The sequence below is a fragment of the Salvia splendens genome, chromosome 3 (genome assembly GCF_004379255.2).
Source record: "Salvia splendens isolate huo1 chromosome 3, SspV2, whole genome shotgun sequence".
NCBI lineage: Eukaryota > Viridiplantae > Streptophyta > Magnoliopsida > Lamiales > Lamiaceae > Salvia > Salvia splendens.
This window is the reverse complement of record NC_056034.1, coordinates 38,682,526-38,702,897: the sequence shown is the minus strand read 5'-3', so window position 1 is coordinate 38,702,897 and position 20,372 is coordinate 38,682,526. Positions and strand designations below refer to the sequence as shown.

Here is a 20,372-nt window from a genome sequence, read left to right as displayed (position 1 = left end):
GACAATTGTAGATTAGTCCTTCAATTTTCCTTTTTATGGCTTTTTTTGCTCCACATTTAGCTATCATTGCTCTCCCATGCCTTCACTTATATTTGTTCAATTTTCTACACCAAAACATACAAAAAGTGTATATTAAATCCAATTTAAGTTCAAAATGATCGAAAATAAAGTGCAACAAATACGAGCGATCACCCACTAATCCACCCACGCCTAAAAGCTTGGGTGCCGACATATCTCATTTAGCCCACTCCTCCACACACGCCTAAACCGTCGGTAGCTCTTAGTTAGCGGTTAACTAGAGTTTTGATCATTCATAACTATCATTTATAACTATGAGAATTTGAATTATATATTATAATTCAGTTTAGAGCATCCACAGTGGATGTCCGATCTCACGCCCGATCGCCCGGGATCGGGCTCGGACATCCTCGGGCATCCACTGCAAGCGCCCGAGCCACACGACCGAAAATAGGTCGTCCCGATCTCGCGTCCGATCCATCTGGCGCCCGATTGGGCATCCATTGCAGCCCCGTGCCCGAGCCCGATCTCTTCGGTTTTTGCATTTTTAAATTATTTTTTTTAACATTCTTTAAACCCTAATTAAACCACTATAAATATCCAATCCTCATTCACTTTTCACACACCAATACTCTATACTCTACTAGGGCTCCACCATTGCATTTGTGGTAGTTTTTTTTTTTGCATTTGTGTTTAATATAATATATTTTGGTATTTTAGTAATTAAAAAATAATAATAATAAAAATTAAAAGCAAATTGAGTTTAATTGATATGGCACCACTAGGGCTCCCATTAAGGCTCCACCATTGCAGAAAGAAGAGGCATGCTGATGTGGCAACTACTAGGGCTCTCACTAGGGCATCCATTGTGGATGCTCTTAACTAGAGTTTGATAATTCATAACATGATTTTAGTTTAATTTAATTTTTCGCAGAAACGACTGTTTACTCGCATATTTCATTTCCAGTGTCAGCCTTTTCAAATCGTTAAAATTAACCCGTTTGCATCGTGAATCTTACTAATCCAATATTGCCAACGATTTTGAACTAAATCATGTCATGTGTCAACGACAGCTCCCATGATTAGTTTCCCAACCAATCATGTTTCATAATACAACAATTATCAAATACAATAGATTTTTGAATTGAAAATACCAGTTTGCTTAAAGAAAAGGTTAGTAAACGAGGTGGGCAGAAAGAGTTGAATCGTGCAACTGTCTATTCCTCATTTAGATGCATTTGTCACAAACATTACATATGACTCTTATCAAGACTACAAGTCTACAGCACAATACCCCCATTATGGATAAAAAAAATATAAGGGCAAATTGAGAAAAATTTGAAACTTTATTCAAATTCTGGTTTGACTCATAACTTTGAAAATTAGCCAACAATATTATGAATTTTTACATTTTTACAGTTTTTCCATGACAAAAAATTCAGATTGTCTATTTGAAATATATTTTGATTTGATGCACATGTTTCAAATTGATCACGTTGTTGAATTGTTTGCTAATTGTGTGAGAAAAATGATAAAACTAAGGAGTGATGTTGTCCTTGTTCATTTTTCGGATATTACACTAGTTATAATCATGTTTTTATAATCATGTCCTTGTACAATTTATCGTAATTTTTATTTTGGGTGAAAAATTCTTATTTATTTCATTTATACTTATAATCATGTTTTTATTTCCTAAAAGTAAAAAATCAATCTCATTGACTAGTAGCCAGTATGAGAAAAGCTTCATTGAAGATTGTTAGATGGAGTAGCATCACAAATACAAGAAACTGTAAGCAATATTGTAGGTGCATCATGCATGTAGTGATATATCTATATACAGAGGTGAAACCATAATATAACGTTGGAGACCCAAACTAAAGTTAAAAATTATGAGATATTATTCGTTGTCCGCATTGCCGATTTGTAGCATTGACCCAACTGCCAAACCACTTGAGTTAATTCTATAACACTTAATTTCACATGTAATATATCTACATAACCTCAAAATTGGTGGGGGTTCCAATGGCCCCCACCCAACCATGTAGGTCTGTCACTGTTGACAAGTAGAATTTCCATGAAATAGATAAGTACTAAGAGAAAATGAACTAGAGAATCGGTGATAGAAAATAGAGATATGTCAATGGTTGTTGAGAGAAGCAAAGTCAACATCGAATGAACCGGCAATATCGAGAAACGACAATGGAAAAAATATTTTTTTCTTTATAATAAAGAATATATTAAAAATATACATATATTAATGTGTAAATCGAAAAAAAGAACCATATTAGAAATATACATATATTATTGTGTAAATTGAACCGACGATGCCAGGCCGATTGATCAGGCTTCTGGCCTAGTTCGTAAATCAGTCTCTTGCTTCCAAACCTGCCTTTGCCACATCTTCCACCCCTAAATCCTCACACCTTCTCGATCCTTCAACACTAATAGATATAGACTCGGAATGCTCGAGCCTTGACTCAAAGCTGAGCTAAAGTGCTCCTACATCAACAAATGCCCACTTACCTTGCTCATATTTATATTCCCTCATGCTGGAGGTGTCCTTTTTTATTGTTTACAACTGCAGCTTCAGCATGCACAACTAATCACTACTTTTAATATGGATCCAGAAATCTGCTAACACTAGTTCCACTACCTTGTCATATTTCTCTTACTTTACAAATTACTCATTAAAATTAGAGTCCTTTCAATTTGTGCTATTTTTATGGATAGATGGAGTACTACTTATGATACTCCCTCCGTCTCATAACAAGAGTCACATTTTGCTATTTTGGTTCGTCTAATAATAAAAGTCATATTTCATTTTTTTATCATAATGGTAATTAGGTTTCACATTCCATTAACTCATTTCACTCATATTATATTATAAAATTAATAAAAAAAAGTGAGCCTCATATTCTACTAACTTTTAAAAACTTACTATACTTTAAGATAGTACTGTATTAAGATTTCAGACCTAACCGTGGCTGAGGCAATCTTCAGATTATTTATTTCTTTGTACAGCTGTTTGTATCTATTGTGAATGGGGAGTGTAAATTACTAACTCAATACTTAATTGCTAACTATAATGAAATAATAGTCATTAGATATTCAAATCAAGGGCCTAGATCATCAGCCCCGGAATGTCAATACGATCAACAAAAAATGTCAATAAGAGTATTAAAGTCAATTTACGACAAATTAGTTATAACTAACTTTTGAAAAATATCTCATAACTTTAAAACGAATATAACTTTATTGATTTAAATTATTTTTTCGCACAACATATATCAAATTAAAGATAATTTCATAAGGATTCTAACGAGATCTCACTTGCATATGTTCCGATGTCAAAATTTGAAAAAAAAATTAAAATTTTTCATTGATGTACTTTTATTAGCACTAAAAATACCTGCAAGTTTACAAGGTAGATCTAGTATAACTAAAGGTCAGTACCGGGATATCGAACACAGGGAATAAGATTGCAACTGGCTACCATATACTAAGCGTCATATACTATTTAGAGACACGGAGTTTTTGATTTTGAATTTTATAAACTAGATAAACAAAAAAAACAGAAAGCATAAAAATAAAATAATACAAAGTAGACAAAAGAATGTAGAATTTTAGAATCCAACTACTATGACATAGTGATGATTAATCTCATAGAACCTTTACATTTATGTGTCTCCAGAATTATTAGGAAAGTGGCGATTCTAGAATATGCCCTCTCTCGAGTGCACCTATTCAGTAGATTAGACTCTAACTATCAAAGTCTACTTCCAATAGATTAGATTCTAACTCCTTAAGTTCCTAAGACTCAAGCCCTCACAAATGGTTCCCTCTCTCGAGTGCAGATAAACCTATGTGTTGTACTCGTTCCTTTTACCACGTAAAACTAGCTATCTCTCGATTAATCTAGTTAAACGAACATAGTTCTCAAGTTGGCCAGACAAAAGAACAATAAAAGCACAAGAACAAGCAAAATAATCACAAGAGTTAGGAAAAGGTTCAATTCAATAAATCAAAACACATGTATAATAGTTTTCACCAAAAAATCTACAAATGATGTTTAACTACTCATAGACAAGTAGTAAAAACAATAATAAAAGCACTAGACGTGAAAGAAATTGATAAAACCCAAGGTTGAATCTTCAATCTTCAGTCTTTTCTTGCCTGGATCTGCAGAGCTCCGCTCCAATGGAAGATGAATGAATTATGTGTGGAAGATGGAATGGAAGAATGTGTAGAGGGGGAAGGATTGGAGGCTCTGAGATCAAGATTATGAATTAGGTTCAGAGGTATTTATAGGCTGGAAAAAGGATTGTTTTTGATAAATTTCGTGCCCTACAAGAAATAGGAGAGATTTGGCTTCACAGTATATTAATTTATTTTCTTCCGTGAATTTCCGCATAAATTCCTGTCAGCTTTGACTGCACTGCGCAACGTTCGTAGAATTGTCATAACTTTCTCCACAGAACTCCGATTGAGACATGCAAGATATCCACGCGAAGCTCTTTCGAAGACGAGGAGAATGGCATGTAGTAATCACTGACAGGACTTCAAAATCGCTGGCAGAATGGGCTCGAACAGAGGCTGCTGCACTTTGGCCCTTTTTTACCCTTTTCTATCATTTTATATCATTTATTAACAAACACGTCAAAAATACCAAATGTATAACATATGCAATTTAATAACATAATTTGCATGATTGACCTTTAAAACAAGTCAAATCTAGTCCTAAAAAACATACAAAATCTGTGTTTGTGATTCATAAATTTCTTTAACAACTTTATATCAATACACGGCACATAACAACTTTTTAATATTAAAAAAAAAACGAAATTACACATGACTATTATCTTTTTAATACTCCATTCGTTTCACTATAGTTGAGTCATTTTACCATTTCGGGAAGTTTCTTCATAGTTGAGTCATTTCCTTATATGGTAACTTTTTTCTCTTTCGTACTTTACTCTCTTACTTTATTCTCTCTACTTTATTCACTTTATACTTTATTCTCTCTACCTTTTCATCTCTCTTACTTTTTTTTATCTATTTATTTAACACACCCAACATTACTTTCTAAAACTCTGTGCCGAAAAGTTTCGCCTCAACTATAGTGAAACGGAGGGAGTATTAATGACTGAAAAATGAAATTACACATGGCAAATTGTAGACCACGAGAATTCTAAAATCTTATGATATTAAATTAACTGTAGTTAGCAATTAAATGATGAGCTAACAGTTGATCACTCCACATTCCCACATTCCAAGGACGGAACCAGAAATACAAATTAGCTGGTGCTGAAATGTAATAAAATAATAATATTATTAAATTATTTAAAATAATAATAGTAATATTTAAAAATAATTAATATATATAATTCGATTTGTTGTTTCATTCAATTATTTAAAGTCGAACCGAACCAAAAATTAAAATATATCAATCAAATTTAGAAGAACTAATATTATATTTAAAATTTGAAAACAAGTGAGCATGTATATAGAGAAATAAATCAAGTTAAATGATGTATCAAAATCAAAATACATCAATAAAAATATGTATCAGAATCAAAACTAATATAACTGTTGTAAATTAGTTATTTATCTTTTAATTGATTCTATGTTTTTTAAAATAATGAAAAATAATTTTAAATAATGAAATCTATGAAATCGATGAATTGATGAAGATTGTGTGCAAACTAACTATAGTATTGTACTTGAAATATTTTATCCATGAAATATTAATTTTAAGGTGAGGAGATTGAAATTATTGTGCTTGCAAACTTTATATTCTTCTAGGAATTATAATTTGGACGATTTGGTGACAAGTGTCCCACTCTTCATGAAAAAAATGAAAAAAAGGGATGAAAAAAAAGTAGTAAGTAAATTAAAAGAATAGAGCAAAATTGGTGAAAAAGAATTTCTCGGCTCGACAACGGTGTAATTGTTTACACTTGGGCTTGTTTAAAATTTAATACTAGTCCAGCAAGCACAATAAAAGTTAAGGCCCAACAGAACTAATAATACTAGAAGCCCAATTATAATCATCTTCTTTCCCAAATTTTTATAGCGTCTAAAACTGTAAACATTTTGGATTCAGTGCAACGGCGACGGGGCGCCAGCGCAGAGGGAGACCATGGGTGGGAAGTTTTCGGGACCGGCCAAGCCCCCGCTGGAGCGGTGGCTTGGCCGCTGGTGGTTCCGTCCCTGCCACATTCCCCATTCGACGTCAATAGATCACTTTGTTTAAGATCACTAAATACTCTAAATACTCATTAATTCGATGGATAGATATTTGCAGATAAATATTTAATGCGGACGAATATAATTCAATACAAATAGATGTCGATAGATCACTCTGTTTAAGATCTAAATAAAATATACACTTTTTACAAATAAAAGAAACAATTTAAAATATCTCCCACTAGCAGAGCAGAGTGATAATTCCATCCACGTTTTCCAATACATTTGAGTCTAATTGAAACGGCGGAATATAATCTCCTTTATGAGCACGCCACGCGTCCAACACTAGTTACAGAAAATTTGAACCGCAATACGCTGTCGTTTTCCTCGAAAGTACGGCGTGGTTTCCTGGAAGACTCCCTCACCTCGTTTCCACTACCCCACCGGTTACCCGCTTTGACTCACCGATCCCACTCTCCAAATCCAACTCGTGGCACCCACCACTCGTACCAACCCCACGCGGCGTCGTCGGACCCCACCCACCACTGGAGGTGGAGGAGGAGGCCCCCGCCGCCGGTGACCTCCTCCCCATACTGAGAATTCTCTTGAAATACGCTAGCCGACTCGCCGGCGAGCTCTGAGTCAACTCGAACACCGCCTCCGGCCGCCTCGCCGGCACCTCAATTCTCACCCCTATCAAATCCGCCCCCTTTCTCGCCCCCAGGGATGACAACGACGACGACGACGTCGTTTCCCCTTCCGCGTGCTGACACGTGTCGCATAAACCGGGCCTCGAGCTCGAAACCGGTTCAGACGAATTCGACTCCTCCACCGATTCGAGCGGCTCCGCGGCGGCGTGGCCCACCACTTTCTCGACCGGCGAGCGGCAGAGCGGGCAGGTGGAGTGCGAGCGGAACCACATGTCTATGCACTCTATGTGGAAAGAGTGGTTGCATGTCGGCAGCAGCCGCACGATTTCCTTCTCTTCGAATTCCGACAGGCAGACGGCGCACTCCGGCGGCGCCACCTCCTGCTCCTTCTCCGCCGCCGCAGGCTGGTGGTGGTGGAGGAACACCGGGAGCGAGTTCAGCACCGCAAGCTCGAGGCCGCGGTCGGCGCCGGGGAGAACGCGGTCGGCGTAGAGCACGACGTGGGGCCGGGCGCCGCGGCGCTGGCGGTGACGCTCAATTTGCCGGCGGCGGAGCCTGACGAGGTACCACCGGGCGTAGAGGTGGAGGCCAACCATGAAAACGACGACGGCGAAGAGCACGACGATGGCGCTGAGCATTATCTTCCCGCTCAACGCGTAGCCCTGCCCTGGCTCCGCCGCCTTCACCCGTTCGTCCGATGTAGACATGCAAATCCCGAAAAATTACACGAATTTCAGAGAATTGTTTAGTGTGAGAGAGTTGAAGGATAAGTGAGAAAGCAACTAGTGATGAATTGTGGATTTATACAAGGGACAAAACTAAAACTAAAACTAAAACTAAAACTTTAAGATAAAAAAAAAAGAGGCAGGAAAAGTTGATGACGAGGAAATTTCGCGATGGTTTCAGTTAGTCGAGAATTAGGGCCAACTCCTGTCTACGTGAGAGCTTAAATGACGGAAATGGGTCGGAGGTCAAGGGGTTTGTAGTGGAGTGAGTGGGACTCGGTCGGGGGTATATTAGGGATTGCTGGCGGCGGATTAGTTGCGAGCTAATTACACAGGTCAATTGTGTATAGATGAGAGGTCAACGTGACTACAAATAGGCATGCACAAATCGAACCGTACCGCCGGTTAACCGAGGGTTCACAAACCGGAACCGAAACCGAAACCGGCGCCGGTGGTTCGAACCGGATGACGGTTCGGCGGTTCAAGCAGGCCGGTTTAGGTTAAAAAAACATGAACCGTAACCGGCGGTTCAAAACCGCCGGTTCATAGGATTCTGGCTTGGGCGTAGCTTTTCAGGCTAGGTGTGTAGAAAAACAGGCGGTTTACGTAAAAAACCGGCGGTTTCTGCCAAAAACCGCCGGTTTCTGACGTGAACCGCTGGTTTTCGACAGTTCTGGACCTTTTTTAGATGACAGTGTATAGGCGAGAAAACTGGTCAAAAACCGCCGGTTTTCGGCCAGAAACCAGCGGTTTCCATCAGAAACTGTGTACTGAACCGCCGGTTCAGTCCGAAACCGCCAGTTCAGGCGGTAAACCAGGCGAAATTTGAAATTTGATTTTTTTCTTCCAATTTTACTCCTATAAATACCCCACTTCCTCCATCATTTTTACTCACCCCATTCTTGTGTTAACAAGAATTTCCTTCTCAATCTCAATTTCTCTATTCTCTATCCTCATTCTCTCTAATTGCTCAAGTTGTTTACTACTATATTTGTTGTTGTGTTCGTAATTTACCATTTATTCAATACTCCGTATTCCATAATATTTTCATTTTGCATTATGTCTTCTTCTCGTGGTGGACTGGGACGTGGTGATTGGGGCAAAGGAATTGCCCAAGATCAAAGTAGTCGTCCCCAAAGATCAAAGCGACCTAGTCGTCGAGAAGTTATGGAAGAGGTTTCCCGAGTGGCGGCTAAACGCATGCAAGTAAGTTCTAAAAAATAAAATTATTTTTACAATTCATAATTTCGTAAGATTGAGTTTTTAAATTTTTTTTGGTGTTCCTAATTAAAACTTCAACTTATATAATATTTATAGATATAAGAAGATCATAGGACCGTCATGCTACTCGCTGAAATGCATCAAGGTGGGGGGAGGGGCGGTGGTAGTTCCCAACAACAAGATGACGAGTACGACATGTCTATATCGTCGGACTCCGACAATAATGATGATAGATCTCATTCTCGTATTCCGTCTAGCACCGGCGGAAATGAGGACATGCCTCATCCCCCTCCACCCACTAAAAAAGCATTGAAATCTGATATTTTTGTTAAACACTACAAAAAGGTCTCGATGGTAATTCTAAGTCCTAATGATCCGTTCTCTCAAGAAGAGACATCCGCGTTTCATGCATATTGTAACTATTGTGATAAAGTCTACAAATTTGCGAGTGGTGGGGGATATGGCACCATCCGTCGTCATTTGGTGACAAAGCATCCGGTAGAATGTGGCACTGCCTCTACCCAAACCCAACTAAACTTCCAACCTGGTGGCTCAGGTTTGTCAGGTACGCCTCTTTTTAAATATGATCCTAAAAATTTTGCTGACGTTATGACTAGATGGGCTGCAATGAAACAATTTCCTTTTAATGTTTATGATGACAAAAAAATTGAGGTTACTATGCAAAGTGGTTTGAACGTAGCTGTCAAAAGAGTAGGTCGAATGACCGTTCAACGATCTACCGTTCGACAATGTTTGGAGAAAAAAGTTGAATTATCAGGTTATTTACTCAACTTGGGACACAAAGTGTGTATGGACTGATTGTTTTAATAGACATTCATACATGGGCATTACGGTTTACTTTGCGGACAATAGTTGGACTTTGAACAAGCGTTTGATTGGTTTTAGAGAATTTGAGACACCACACACTGCACCCGAAATTGCTTCTTTAATTATTCAAGTTTTGAATAAATTTCAATTACGCAATAAGATATTTTCTGTTGGTTTTGATAATGCAACTGCTAACACTGAAAGTATTAATGACTTGATTGCGGCTTGTGCTCCGGTTATTGGTGGTGAGTATTTTCATCAAAGATGCATATGTCATATTTTGAATTTATGTGTACAAGATGCGCTTGAATTATAGCAAAAGCATGTTAGTCCTATTAGAACTGCAGTTAGATTAATCCATCAAAAGTCGTCTATTGGCAAAGTTTGGAAGAAGTATTGCCATAAAAAGAAGGTAAGATATATGAATTTTATCATGGATGAGTCTCATAGATGGAATTCGACATATGATTGTCTGAATTCTACTTTGACGCATAAAGATTCTTTGTGTGATTTTTTTAGAACCTTTCCCGTTTCTGATTTATATCTGTCGCATAGTTGTAGGGATCATAGCGTGAGTTTATTTAAATCGTTCAAATATTTCAAAAATGCGACTGTTGAATTATTGGGTGTTTATTATTGCACCGTTGTTCGTGTTTTAGAGCATTGCATGTATATATCACTTGGTTTTAAAACTGCGATGAAAAATGCTTCATCTTCTCCTGAATTGATATGTGTTTTATATTATATGATTGAAAATGGCTTAAGTATTTCAATGAGATTCCAACGGTGTTTTTGATTGCAAAGGTCTTGGATCCAAAATGGAAATTAGCCGGTACCTCCAGGATTTTAGATTTTTATTATAACAATTTGAGTTATATTGATCTTGGTCCACTTCAAGCATTGTAAGCGGATACCAATGACCAATGGGGAGTAAACCTAACCGAAACATTTCAAATAAACCTCCCGGACCGGTCAATTGTCCAACAATCCTTCGAGTTTAACTTGCGTGCTCTCTACACCGAATATGAAACCAAGTATAACAGTACCCACAAAGTCAGAAGACCTACTCCTCCTCAACAACATAATTTTGGCTTCGCATTTCAAACTGATTATGATGACCCCGACGCGCAATCCCAATTAGCCGACCTATACAGCTATAGCACCGACGGAAGGTCGACCTCATGTATGGTAAGTAAGTTAGATTTATATTTCGATTCACTCTTTTCCTTTGGTGATGAAGGTCCTACTTCTCCCTCCCAAATCGACGTCCTCGATTGGCGGGGAACACACGAGAAAGATTTTCCATACTTGCGTCAATGGCCAAGGAGATTTTTTTGGGTTCCGGCTTCCACTGTCGCCGTCGAGTCCGCTTTCAGTGTTGGAGCACGTGTGTTAGATGAATCAAGAAGTAAGCTCTCCGCGAAAAATATGGAAGCCGTGATGTTACTTGATGATTGGGCCAAAGCTGACGTCAGAGAACAAGAAAATGACTGGGATGACCGTCAGGAGGAATCACAAGAAGAATTCACCGGGGATGAATCGTAGGCCAACCGCCAACCTCGGCCAAGCAAGCCAAATAGGTAAGTAAGGTAAGAGAACTAAGTGGGCTTTGATTCCCTAATGCAAATGAGCATTGGGGATACGTAGGCACCTCAACTTAAATTTTAAATTTAAGTTGAGCTCAAGTCCTTTTTCCTTTATTTTTTTTCATTTGTTTCTACTTTAAAAATATGCAAATACAATTAAATAATTGTATTTGTATATACTCTAGTCGGTTAAGTAGATTTCTCTATAAGGCTAAATCCGAGAAACTTTTGACAATTCTACTATAATTGTTGATTGTTAGACTAAACTCAACATTTAAGGTTGAATTGCTAAAGGTGTCCTCAATTTAGTTATGTAGAAACATCTCCTTCGCCGACTAAGAGTATATATACTTATAAATTTATTGTTCAGAACTTCAAGTCTTTTTTGTAATCTGTAATTAGCTTCGTTGTAGACTAGTAGTGTCATTCTATTTAAATTTTTTGTTTAAGACTTCAAGTTTTTTGTGATTTGTAATTGTTGTAACTTGTAATCTTAATAAAATTGCAATTTTTATCGTGATTTTTTGAATTTTATTTACGCACATTTCATAGATAAATAAATAAGAAAATGCAAAATCCTGTTCCGGTTCATGAAAATGTTGAACCGGAACCTGCGGTTTTTGAACCGTGTGCATGCCTAACTACAAATTTCAGTTTTTCTTTGAATTTCTTTGAAATTAAAGAATTATTAATTGAGTTTAATGCTTTTAAGTCCACAGGACACACACACCTCTTTCCTACCCTATATCCATTGAAATAAGTAAGATTATATGTAGTGGAGTGGTGTGTTTGATGTAAAAGTTCATCTATGTGCGGACGATAACAAGGACAAAAAGGTTTAAATTTAACTAACTCTAAAATAACAAATCAAAGATTTTAGAGCATTTGTAATGGATACATCTCTTTGTCACTGTGTGTTATCCACACTTCTCTTTTTTCTTTAGCTAATTTCAAATAATTATAAAATACGAAATCACTACATAAAAATGCAAAAAATTAAGACTAATGATTTTTTTTCTAATGTTAAATTTTATCAAAGTATATACTTCTATAATCATAATAATTATAAAACCTTATTCCAATCATAATAATAAATATTACTAATACAATATTCAGTTTTTTTTAAAAAAAATGAAACGTATTATTTGTATATATAATTCAAATTATAATTAATACTAATATATTCCGCGTTGCCTTGATCACTTCAATGGCCATCTTTAGGAATCTCACTATTAGTCAAGTTTGGACTTACGAATCTCGAAGGAATTTTAGTGGCTATGTCTACTAAATCACATTCTAAACAAAGATGATTGCATTTGAGAAAGTGCTGTCAATTGCAACATTTTCAATTAACATTCTCCATAAATGATAAATATAACGTGATAAACTCGACGCGTAAAAAATTACTAATAAATTCTGAATTTATAGTTTCATGCATAAAAATTAATCTATTACGCCAGTCAAACTTATGCCAATATTACCATCCTTTTTCCGGGGAAGATGTTTCACAGCCAACTGCTCAAATTCAAGGCTGATTTTTTTTTCTAATGAGACACTCGAAAAACATATCATAATCTATGGTATTGTATATTATATTTGAAACTAAAGCACCGTTTCCCTATAAAATTCCTATATAAATGCAGAATTTGAGTCTATAAGATTTGTTATGATCCAGATTTTGGGCAATAATACTAATATTGGAGTAGGTTCTAGGAAATCGCAACAATTTTGGGCATATTTTGAGTAAGTCTTATCAGCCCTATATACATTCAACAATCGTTGGTTCTTGATCGATGCTGATTTAGGCCACGTAATTATGATGAATGAGAGTATTATGATCCAGTCCACGAAAAATGAAAATAATTATGAAAGTAACATTATTAAGTGCATAAGAAGATTCTTCAATATTTGTCGGTTGTTCCGTTTTTATCTAAACACAAATTGTTTTTGGAGAAGGGTAGCAACTCCATTAGAAGGATATAAAATTATGAGATTAGGTTTGCAACGTAATATTGGGAATTGTTTTCATTTGGAGTGGGGTTTGTTAGTTACAGTTGACAGTTTCTGGTAACAGAGTTTGATGAGTAAAATTCTATACGAGAGAATAAGCCCAATATGATTTCTCAATGATATATTACCGCTCTCTCACAATAAGAGTCAAATTTTGTCAATTCGATTATACAATAAGAGTTATATTTCACTTTTGTTATTAATAAAATAACAAGTAGATCCCAAATTACACTAACTCTCTTCACTCACATTTTATTAAAAAATCAATATAAAAAATGAGTCTCATATTTCACTAACTTTTCCAACTCATTATTCTTTACATTTCTTATGACCAATGTCCTCTCCAAATGTGACCCCTATTATTGGACGGAGGAAGTATTTTGCTTGTCGGTGTTGCTGAGAAAAAAAATAGAAATATAAGAAATTGTAAATTTATATTCCCTTTGTCCTCCATTAATTAGCATCGGTTGATTTGGCACAGGCTTTGAGAAATGCAGTGGAAACTGGATAGAAAAAGTTAGCGGAAAGTAGGTCCTACTTTTATATATCAATTTAATAATAAAATGTGAGTGAAATGAGTTAGTGGAATGTGAGGTCTATTAACAAAAGTAGTAAGGGTGTCAATTAATTGAGGATGAACGAAAAGAAAATTGGTGCCAATTAACGGGGACGGAGGGAGTATTAGGAAAAATATATGAAAAATTATCAATCAATTTTCTTAAAGATATTTATTTAAAGATTTCATAATTATGCCTGGTAGTGTTAGGCCCAACTTTCTGTTAAAATGGGTACACAATTGAATAATCGATTGGTTGGGCTTGGCCTAATCAAAGTATCGAATACGAGATGTGAATTATTTTACATCCGAAAAGTAGAAGTCCAGCTCCAGCCTAAACAAACGGTACGTGGCTCAGTAAACAAACACACAAATTAATTTGAGCTTTACAAAAAAAAAAGATCTTACAACATTAAAAAGTACAGAAAACCACAAACAACATCTGTCATATTTCTCCTATGCATCAATCAAGTTATTGTATTTTGGGAACTGCTTGATAAATTATCAAAGTGAGTTGGTCAAGTTCGTCACTATACTAATACGTAGTACTCCTATTAATCAAGAATTAATACGTATTGCATACATATGCAGAATAGAGATGGAAGTATCGTGTACTTGGGAGGGAACAAAGACATGTATGTAATTCGTAAAAACTTTCGATACTTAGACTTGGTTTAGTTTTAGGAAACGGCCCAAAATGATAAAACAGTACAGCTAGTCAATTTTTTAAGGACGAAGGGAGTATATAGTAAATTATTTTAATATAATTAATTAAGTAATAAATTGCCCCCTATATTTTTAAATAAAAAATATAATTTAAAGATACATCGCTAAGCATAGCAACGAGCATGGAGCGCATGCAAGCGTATGGTGAGGATGGATAGAGTGGATAAGAAAGAGTCTGAATGCTAGTTAGGGAACTAGCCGTTTGTGGCAGTTTCTCTTTCGGTTACAGCCGATGAGGTGAATCATCATTCACTCATCTTAGCTTGGTATATAGTTAGGTTGAGTAGCTTTGTAATCAGATTAGATTTGTAACAATACTCTTGATCATCAATAAGATCTCTCTCTATACCTTTGGTAATTCTAGTGTATATTCTACAAACTCAAAAGCCTTAGCTTAGTTCTTGTTCGATCTTGATTCACAATCAACAATTGGCGCCGTCCGGTGGGAATCGAGTTATTGATCGGTTCATTGCTGCGATGGCAGCACGTCTAGAGGCAGAGAAGTTCATGGGGAAGAATGATTACGGCTCGTGGAAGATGAAGATGAAGATGAAGATGAGAGCTGTGCTAGTGCAGCAAGGTTTGGCTGCGGTTCTATCTACGGCAGAAGCAGAGGAAAAGGGGAAGGGGCCTGGGCTTGATGAGAAGACGCATGCAAAGCTCGAGGAGATGCAGCTGAAAGCTCACAACACTATGATTCTGTGCCTTGGAGATAAGGTGCTGCGTGAAGTGCAGGGTGAGAAGACCGCGGCTGCGATCTTGAATAAACTTGATGAAGTTTATATGGCTAAATCTTTAGCCAATCGTCTCTACATGAAAATGAGGCTTTATTCCTATTGCTTTGCCGAAGATAAGTCTATTGTTGATCAGTTGGAGGATTTTAGTAAATCCATTGATGATCTTGAGGCGATTGATGTCAAGATCAGCGACGAAGATAAGACAATTCTTGTTCTTAATGCTCTGCCGAGTTCGTACGATCAAATGAAGGATGCAATCCTCTATGGCCGAGACAAATCCACCACGCCGACCGAAGTTCATGCCGCTCTTATGGCTAAGGAGCTGCAGAAGGGAACTGTTAGGCGCCCAGATTCACAGGCTGAATCTCTCAACATAAAGAAGTTCAACAAGAAAAGGTTCAAGAAGAAGTTTGATGAGCCAAAGCCTGATGGAAATGGAGCCCAAGGAAACACGCTCATGTCACTGGTGTAAAAAGCCAGGACACTTGAAGAGGGATTGCTTCGCGTGGAAGCGAAAGCGGGTTGCAGAAAGTCAGCCAAGCAGCAACGTTATTAGCAGTGATGGTGATGAACCCTCTAAGGTGATGAATGTTATGGATAAAAGGGAAGGAGTTTCTTGGATTATGGATTCTGGTTGCTCTTTTCATATGTGCCCGAATGCAGATTAGTTCCAGGATCTGAGAAGTTGCGAAGGATCTGTTCTTCTTGGCAATAATATCTCTTGTAACATCAAAGGAATCGACAACATCAAGATGAGAATGTTTGATGGTTTTGTGAGGATTTTGTCAGAGGTCAGATTTATTCCAGGTGTGAAAAGGAATTTAATCTCACTTGGAACTCTTGAAAGGAAGGGTTATTTGTTCACTTCTGGGGAAATGAAAGTTTGTAAAGACTCAGAGGTGAAGATGCTTGCTCATAGAATGGGAAGCCTCTACTATCTTCAAGCAACTGTGATAACTGGAGGGTCTAATGTTGCAGTTAGCTCTCAGAAGCAGGCATCTGAGGTTAGGCCATACAGCTGAGGGAACATTGAAGGCACTCATAAAGAGAGGGGCCACTGATGCAAGTTCAGATGAAAAACTCCAGCCATGTGAGGATTGTTTGCTAGGGAAAGCTAAGAAGCTCTCATTTCCTACAGGTAAACATACCTCAAACTCACCTCTTGATTATAAACACTCAGATCTTTGGGGGCCTACACCAGTGAAGAGTATGGGAGGAGGGAAGTATTATATGTCGATTATAGATGACTATTCTAGAAAAGTATGCGTCTATGTGCTGAAAGAAAAGTCTGATGCATTTAATACTTTCAAGATTTGGTGCAAAGAAATGGAAACTGAGAAAGGGATCTCTCCAAAGATTTTGAGAATTGATAATAGCCTTGAATATTTGTCAAATGATTTTGATAATTTCTGTCATGAGAAGGGAATCAAGAGGCACAAGACAGTCCCTGCCAATCCACAACAGAATAGAGTGGCAGAGAGAATGAATATGACACTTATGGAATGGGTTAGGTGCATGCTGTCTTCATCTGGGGTGGAGAAGCATTTATGGGCTGAGGCTGTAACTACTGCAACTTATTTGATAAACAAATGTCCATCCTAAGGGATAGGTGGTGATATTCCAGATGAGAGGTGGTACGGAGGGAAGTCAGGATATATTAATGTGAAGCCTTTTGGGTGCAAAACATATGCACACAAGAAGCAGGGAACACTCAGTGCAAGAGTTGTAAAGTGCATAATGCTTGGCTACCCCAGAGGTGTTAAAGGTTACAGGCTTTGGTGCATAGAGCCTAATAATGGAAAGATTGTTCTGAGCGGAGATGTAGTGATAAGGATCCAAGTTGATTGTGATCCATTAACCCAAGATTTATACCATTTGATGATGTTTGATCTTCAATTGGAACACAAAAACACAAAAACAATAAAGGATAGGGTGGATGTAGCCTTCAAAAACTAGATCCAAAAGGATTTGATGGAAGACAAGAGATGAAGAAAAGTGAATTTGATATTATCTAAATCCATTGATGTAAAAAACACTTTAAGTAATCTTCAACTAATGGCTCCACTACTCAAAGGAATTCACAAGCCCTTTGATGCATACCTATACTTGATCATACTTGATTGAATCAATTGATGATCAAGCAACCTAAAATTAGGAATTGGATAGAAACCCTCTTCAAGAGGAACAAATCTCTCAACCATCTATTTTCATCAAAGTCTAACCATGAAACATGAGGAAAAGTACTATTTAAGGCTTGGGTGACCCACTGGGGCAGAATGGGTCCGAAAATGATGCCCGGCTGGGTGGTTTATCCTCCTTGAAATTCACCCGGTCGGGTGAAACTTTTCTGCACTGCGCGGTTTTCGTAAAACGACCATAACTCCTTCTATCGGACTCCGATTGAGGCGTGCAAGGTACCCACGCGAAGTTCTTTCGAAGAAGAAGACATTGTTGATAGTTTCAAAGATTTTTAACGTCATTTTGATAGGCTGATCACTGGTTGAATCCAGATTTATGTAAAATCCTCGATGCACGGCTTCCATGATCGTATCATGTGCATCCTCCAGCAAGATTCTCTGATTATCACATGCTCTCTTATGCTCTGCACATAGCTGAGCAACTAGAATTCTTTGAACCTATGTCTTATGAGGAAGCTATGAGGAGTTCAGAGAGGGAACAGTGGATTCAAGCAATGAAAGAAGAATTGGAGTCACTGATTAGCAACAAAACATGGATTCTGGTAGAAAAGGATGAGTCCAGAAAGATTATTGGTTGTATATGGGTTTTCAAGAAGAAGATTGAATCCACTCAGGCTCAAAATATCAGATTCAAAGCAAGGCTTGTGGCAAAAGGTTTTAACCAAGAAGAGGGAATAGATTTCAACGAGGTTTTCTCTCCAGTAGTGAAGCACAATTCCATTAGAGTCTTGTTGGCAGTGGCTGCAATGAAAGATTGGGAGTTGGAGCAGCTGGATGTAAAGACAACCTTTTTGAATGGAGATTTGGAAGAAACTATATATATGGCTCAGCCTCAAGGCTTTGAAGTCCCTGCCTCAGAGCAGAAAGTTTGTATGCTCAAGAAGAGCATCTATGGCCTAAAACAAAGTAGCAGACAATGGTACTTGAAATTTGCTGAAAGTCTAGCTAAGTTAGGATTATGCAGATCACTTTATGACAGTTATGTGTTCATATAGAAGCAAGGGAACAAGGCTCCTGTATATCTACTGCTTTATGTGGATGATATGCTAATATCAGGATCAAATGCCACTGATATCAGCAAAGTGAAGGCTCAGTTAATCGCAACTTTTGAAATGAAGAATCTCGGAGTTGCAAAGAGGATACATGGGATGGATATAGTCAGAGACAGAAGCAAGAAAAAATTGTGGTTATTTCAAACTTACTACATTCAAAAGATTTTGAAGAAATTCAAGGTTGGAAACATGAGTAGTACAGCAACACCATTGACAGTGCATTTTAAGTTGTCAAAGGAGCAGAGGCAGAAAATGAGACAGAAAGAAAGGAGATGGAACTAATCCCTTATTCCAACATAGTTGGAAGTATAATATACCTCATGATATGTACTAGGCCAGATATAACTCATGCTATAAGTACAACAAGTAGGTATATATCAGATTTTGCAAGGCAACACTGGAATGCACTAAAATGGACCATGAGGTATATGAAAGGGGCTGATAAACTGACTATTTTATTCACTGATGAAGGTGGAGATGAGCAAGAACCACTGATTGGTTTCTTTGACTCAGATTATGTGGCCAATCTAGATACAAGAAGGTCATAAACTGGAAATGTGTTCACTTTGTTTGGTTTAGCTGTGTGTTGGAAGTCAAATTTGCAAGATGTGGTAGCACTTTCAACAACAGAAGCAGAGTACATTGCTCTGACATCGGCTGTGAAGAAAAGCAAGTGGCTGATGGGTTTGATCTCAAAGTTTGGAATCAAGCAAAGTGCAGTAACAGTCCATTGTGATAACAATGGAGCATTGTGTTTGGCTAGACATCAAATGTTTTACGAACACAACAAACATATAGATGTCAAGCTACATTTTATAAGAGACGAGGTGGAGAGTGACAGTGTTAAGGTAGTGAAGAGTGACACTGCACACAACCCGGATGACATGCTCGCTAAACCATTGAGCAAGGAAAAGTTCGAGTACTGCTGCAGACTTGTGGGTTTACGTGTGATAGATTTCTAGTCTTTGTTATATCAGCCAAGGTGGAGATTGTTAAGGATCCATGGCTGAGCATAGCAATGAGCATGGAGCGCATGCAAGTGTATGTTGAGGATGCATGCAGTGGATAAGAAAGAGTTTGAATGTTAGTTAGGGAACTAGCCGTTTATGGCAGTTTCTCTTTCGGTTACAACCGATGAGGTGAATCATCATTCACTCATTTTAGCTTGGTATATATAGTTAGCTTGAGTAGCTTTGTAATCAGATTAGATTTGTAACAATACTCTTGATCATCAATAAGATCTCTCTCTTTACCTTTTGTAATTCTAGTGTACATTCTACAAACTCAAAAGCCTTAGCTTAGTTCTTGTTCGATCTTGATTCACAATCAACAGAAAAAAACAAGGGTTTGTCTTGTTAGAGACGAAGATTGTTTTTTCCTTTCTTTAAAGAACAAGCAGAAAAAAAAACAAGGGTTTAGAGTCGTCGATGAACAAATATTAGAGCTTTTCCATGACAAAAAGTTGTATGTGTATATTTTTGCCCCTTCAACTATAATTTCCTAGCTTTGTCTTGTTAGAGACGGAGATTGATTGTAACGCCCCACTTTTTGAAACCTAATTTGCGAACCCTAAAGTACTTGCATTTAATACTTTTAATGTTGCGAAATCCGTGGATTAATTGTCCAGTGGAATTGTTGTTGGATACTTTTCGTGACCTAATTTTGAGTTGGGCTTTTGACTGGGTCAACTTTGTTGAATATGTGACGTGACTGCTTTTGAATAATTGATGTGGTATGAATTTAATTATTTTTGAATAATTGATAATTTGTTATGGGAGCTCGAAATTTGTGAAGTAAACCACAAATGCAAATTTAAATAATTCCTTTCCGAGAGAAATATTTATTTGACTCAATTCCGTGTTGGATCCGATAAATTAAA

General features: G+C 37.3%; 1 protein-coding gene across 2 annotated transcripts; it reads right to left on the bottom strand.

Annotated features, from left to right (window-relative positions):
• Positions 1-6,349: 6,349 nt before the first annotated feature.
• LOC121793564 (RING-H2 finger protein ATL2-like) lies at positions 6,350-7,692 on the bottom strand. 2 transcript variants are annotated; one of them, XM_042191594.1, is made up of 2 exons: positions 6,804-7,692; positions 6,350-6,765 (listed from the first exon to the last, which is right to left on the bottom strand). In XM_042191594.1, the coding sequence occupies exons 1-2, from the start codon at positions 7,559-7,561 to the stop codon at positions 6,666-6,668; spliced, it is 858 nt and encodes a 285-aa protein (XP_042047528.1). In that variant the 5' UTR covers positions 7,562-7,692; the 3' UTR covers positions 6,350-6,665. The 2 variants fall into 2 exon arrangements, with proteins under 2 accessions (XP_042047528.1, XP_042047527.1); XM_042191593.1 differs by having other exon boundaries at positions 6,350-7,692.
• Between the last annotated feature and the right edge of the window lie 12,680 nt (positions 7,693-20,372).

Coding starts and splice junctions, on each gene's coding strand:
- LOC121793564 (XM_042191593.1), bottom strand. CDS start 7,561: ATGTCTACATCGGACGAACGGGTGAAGGCGGCGGAGCCAGGGCAGGGC.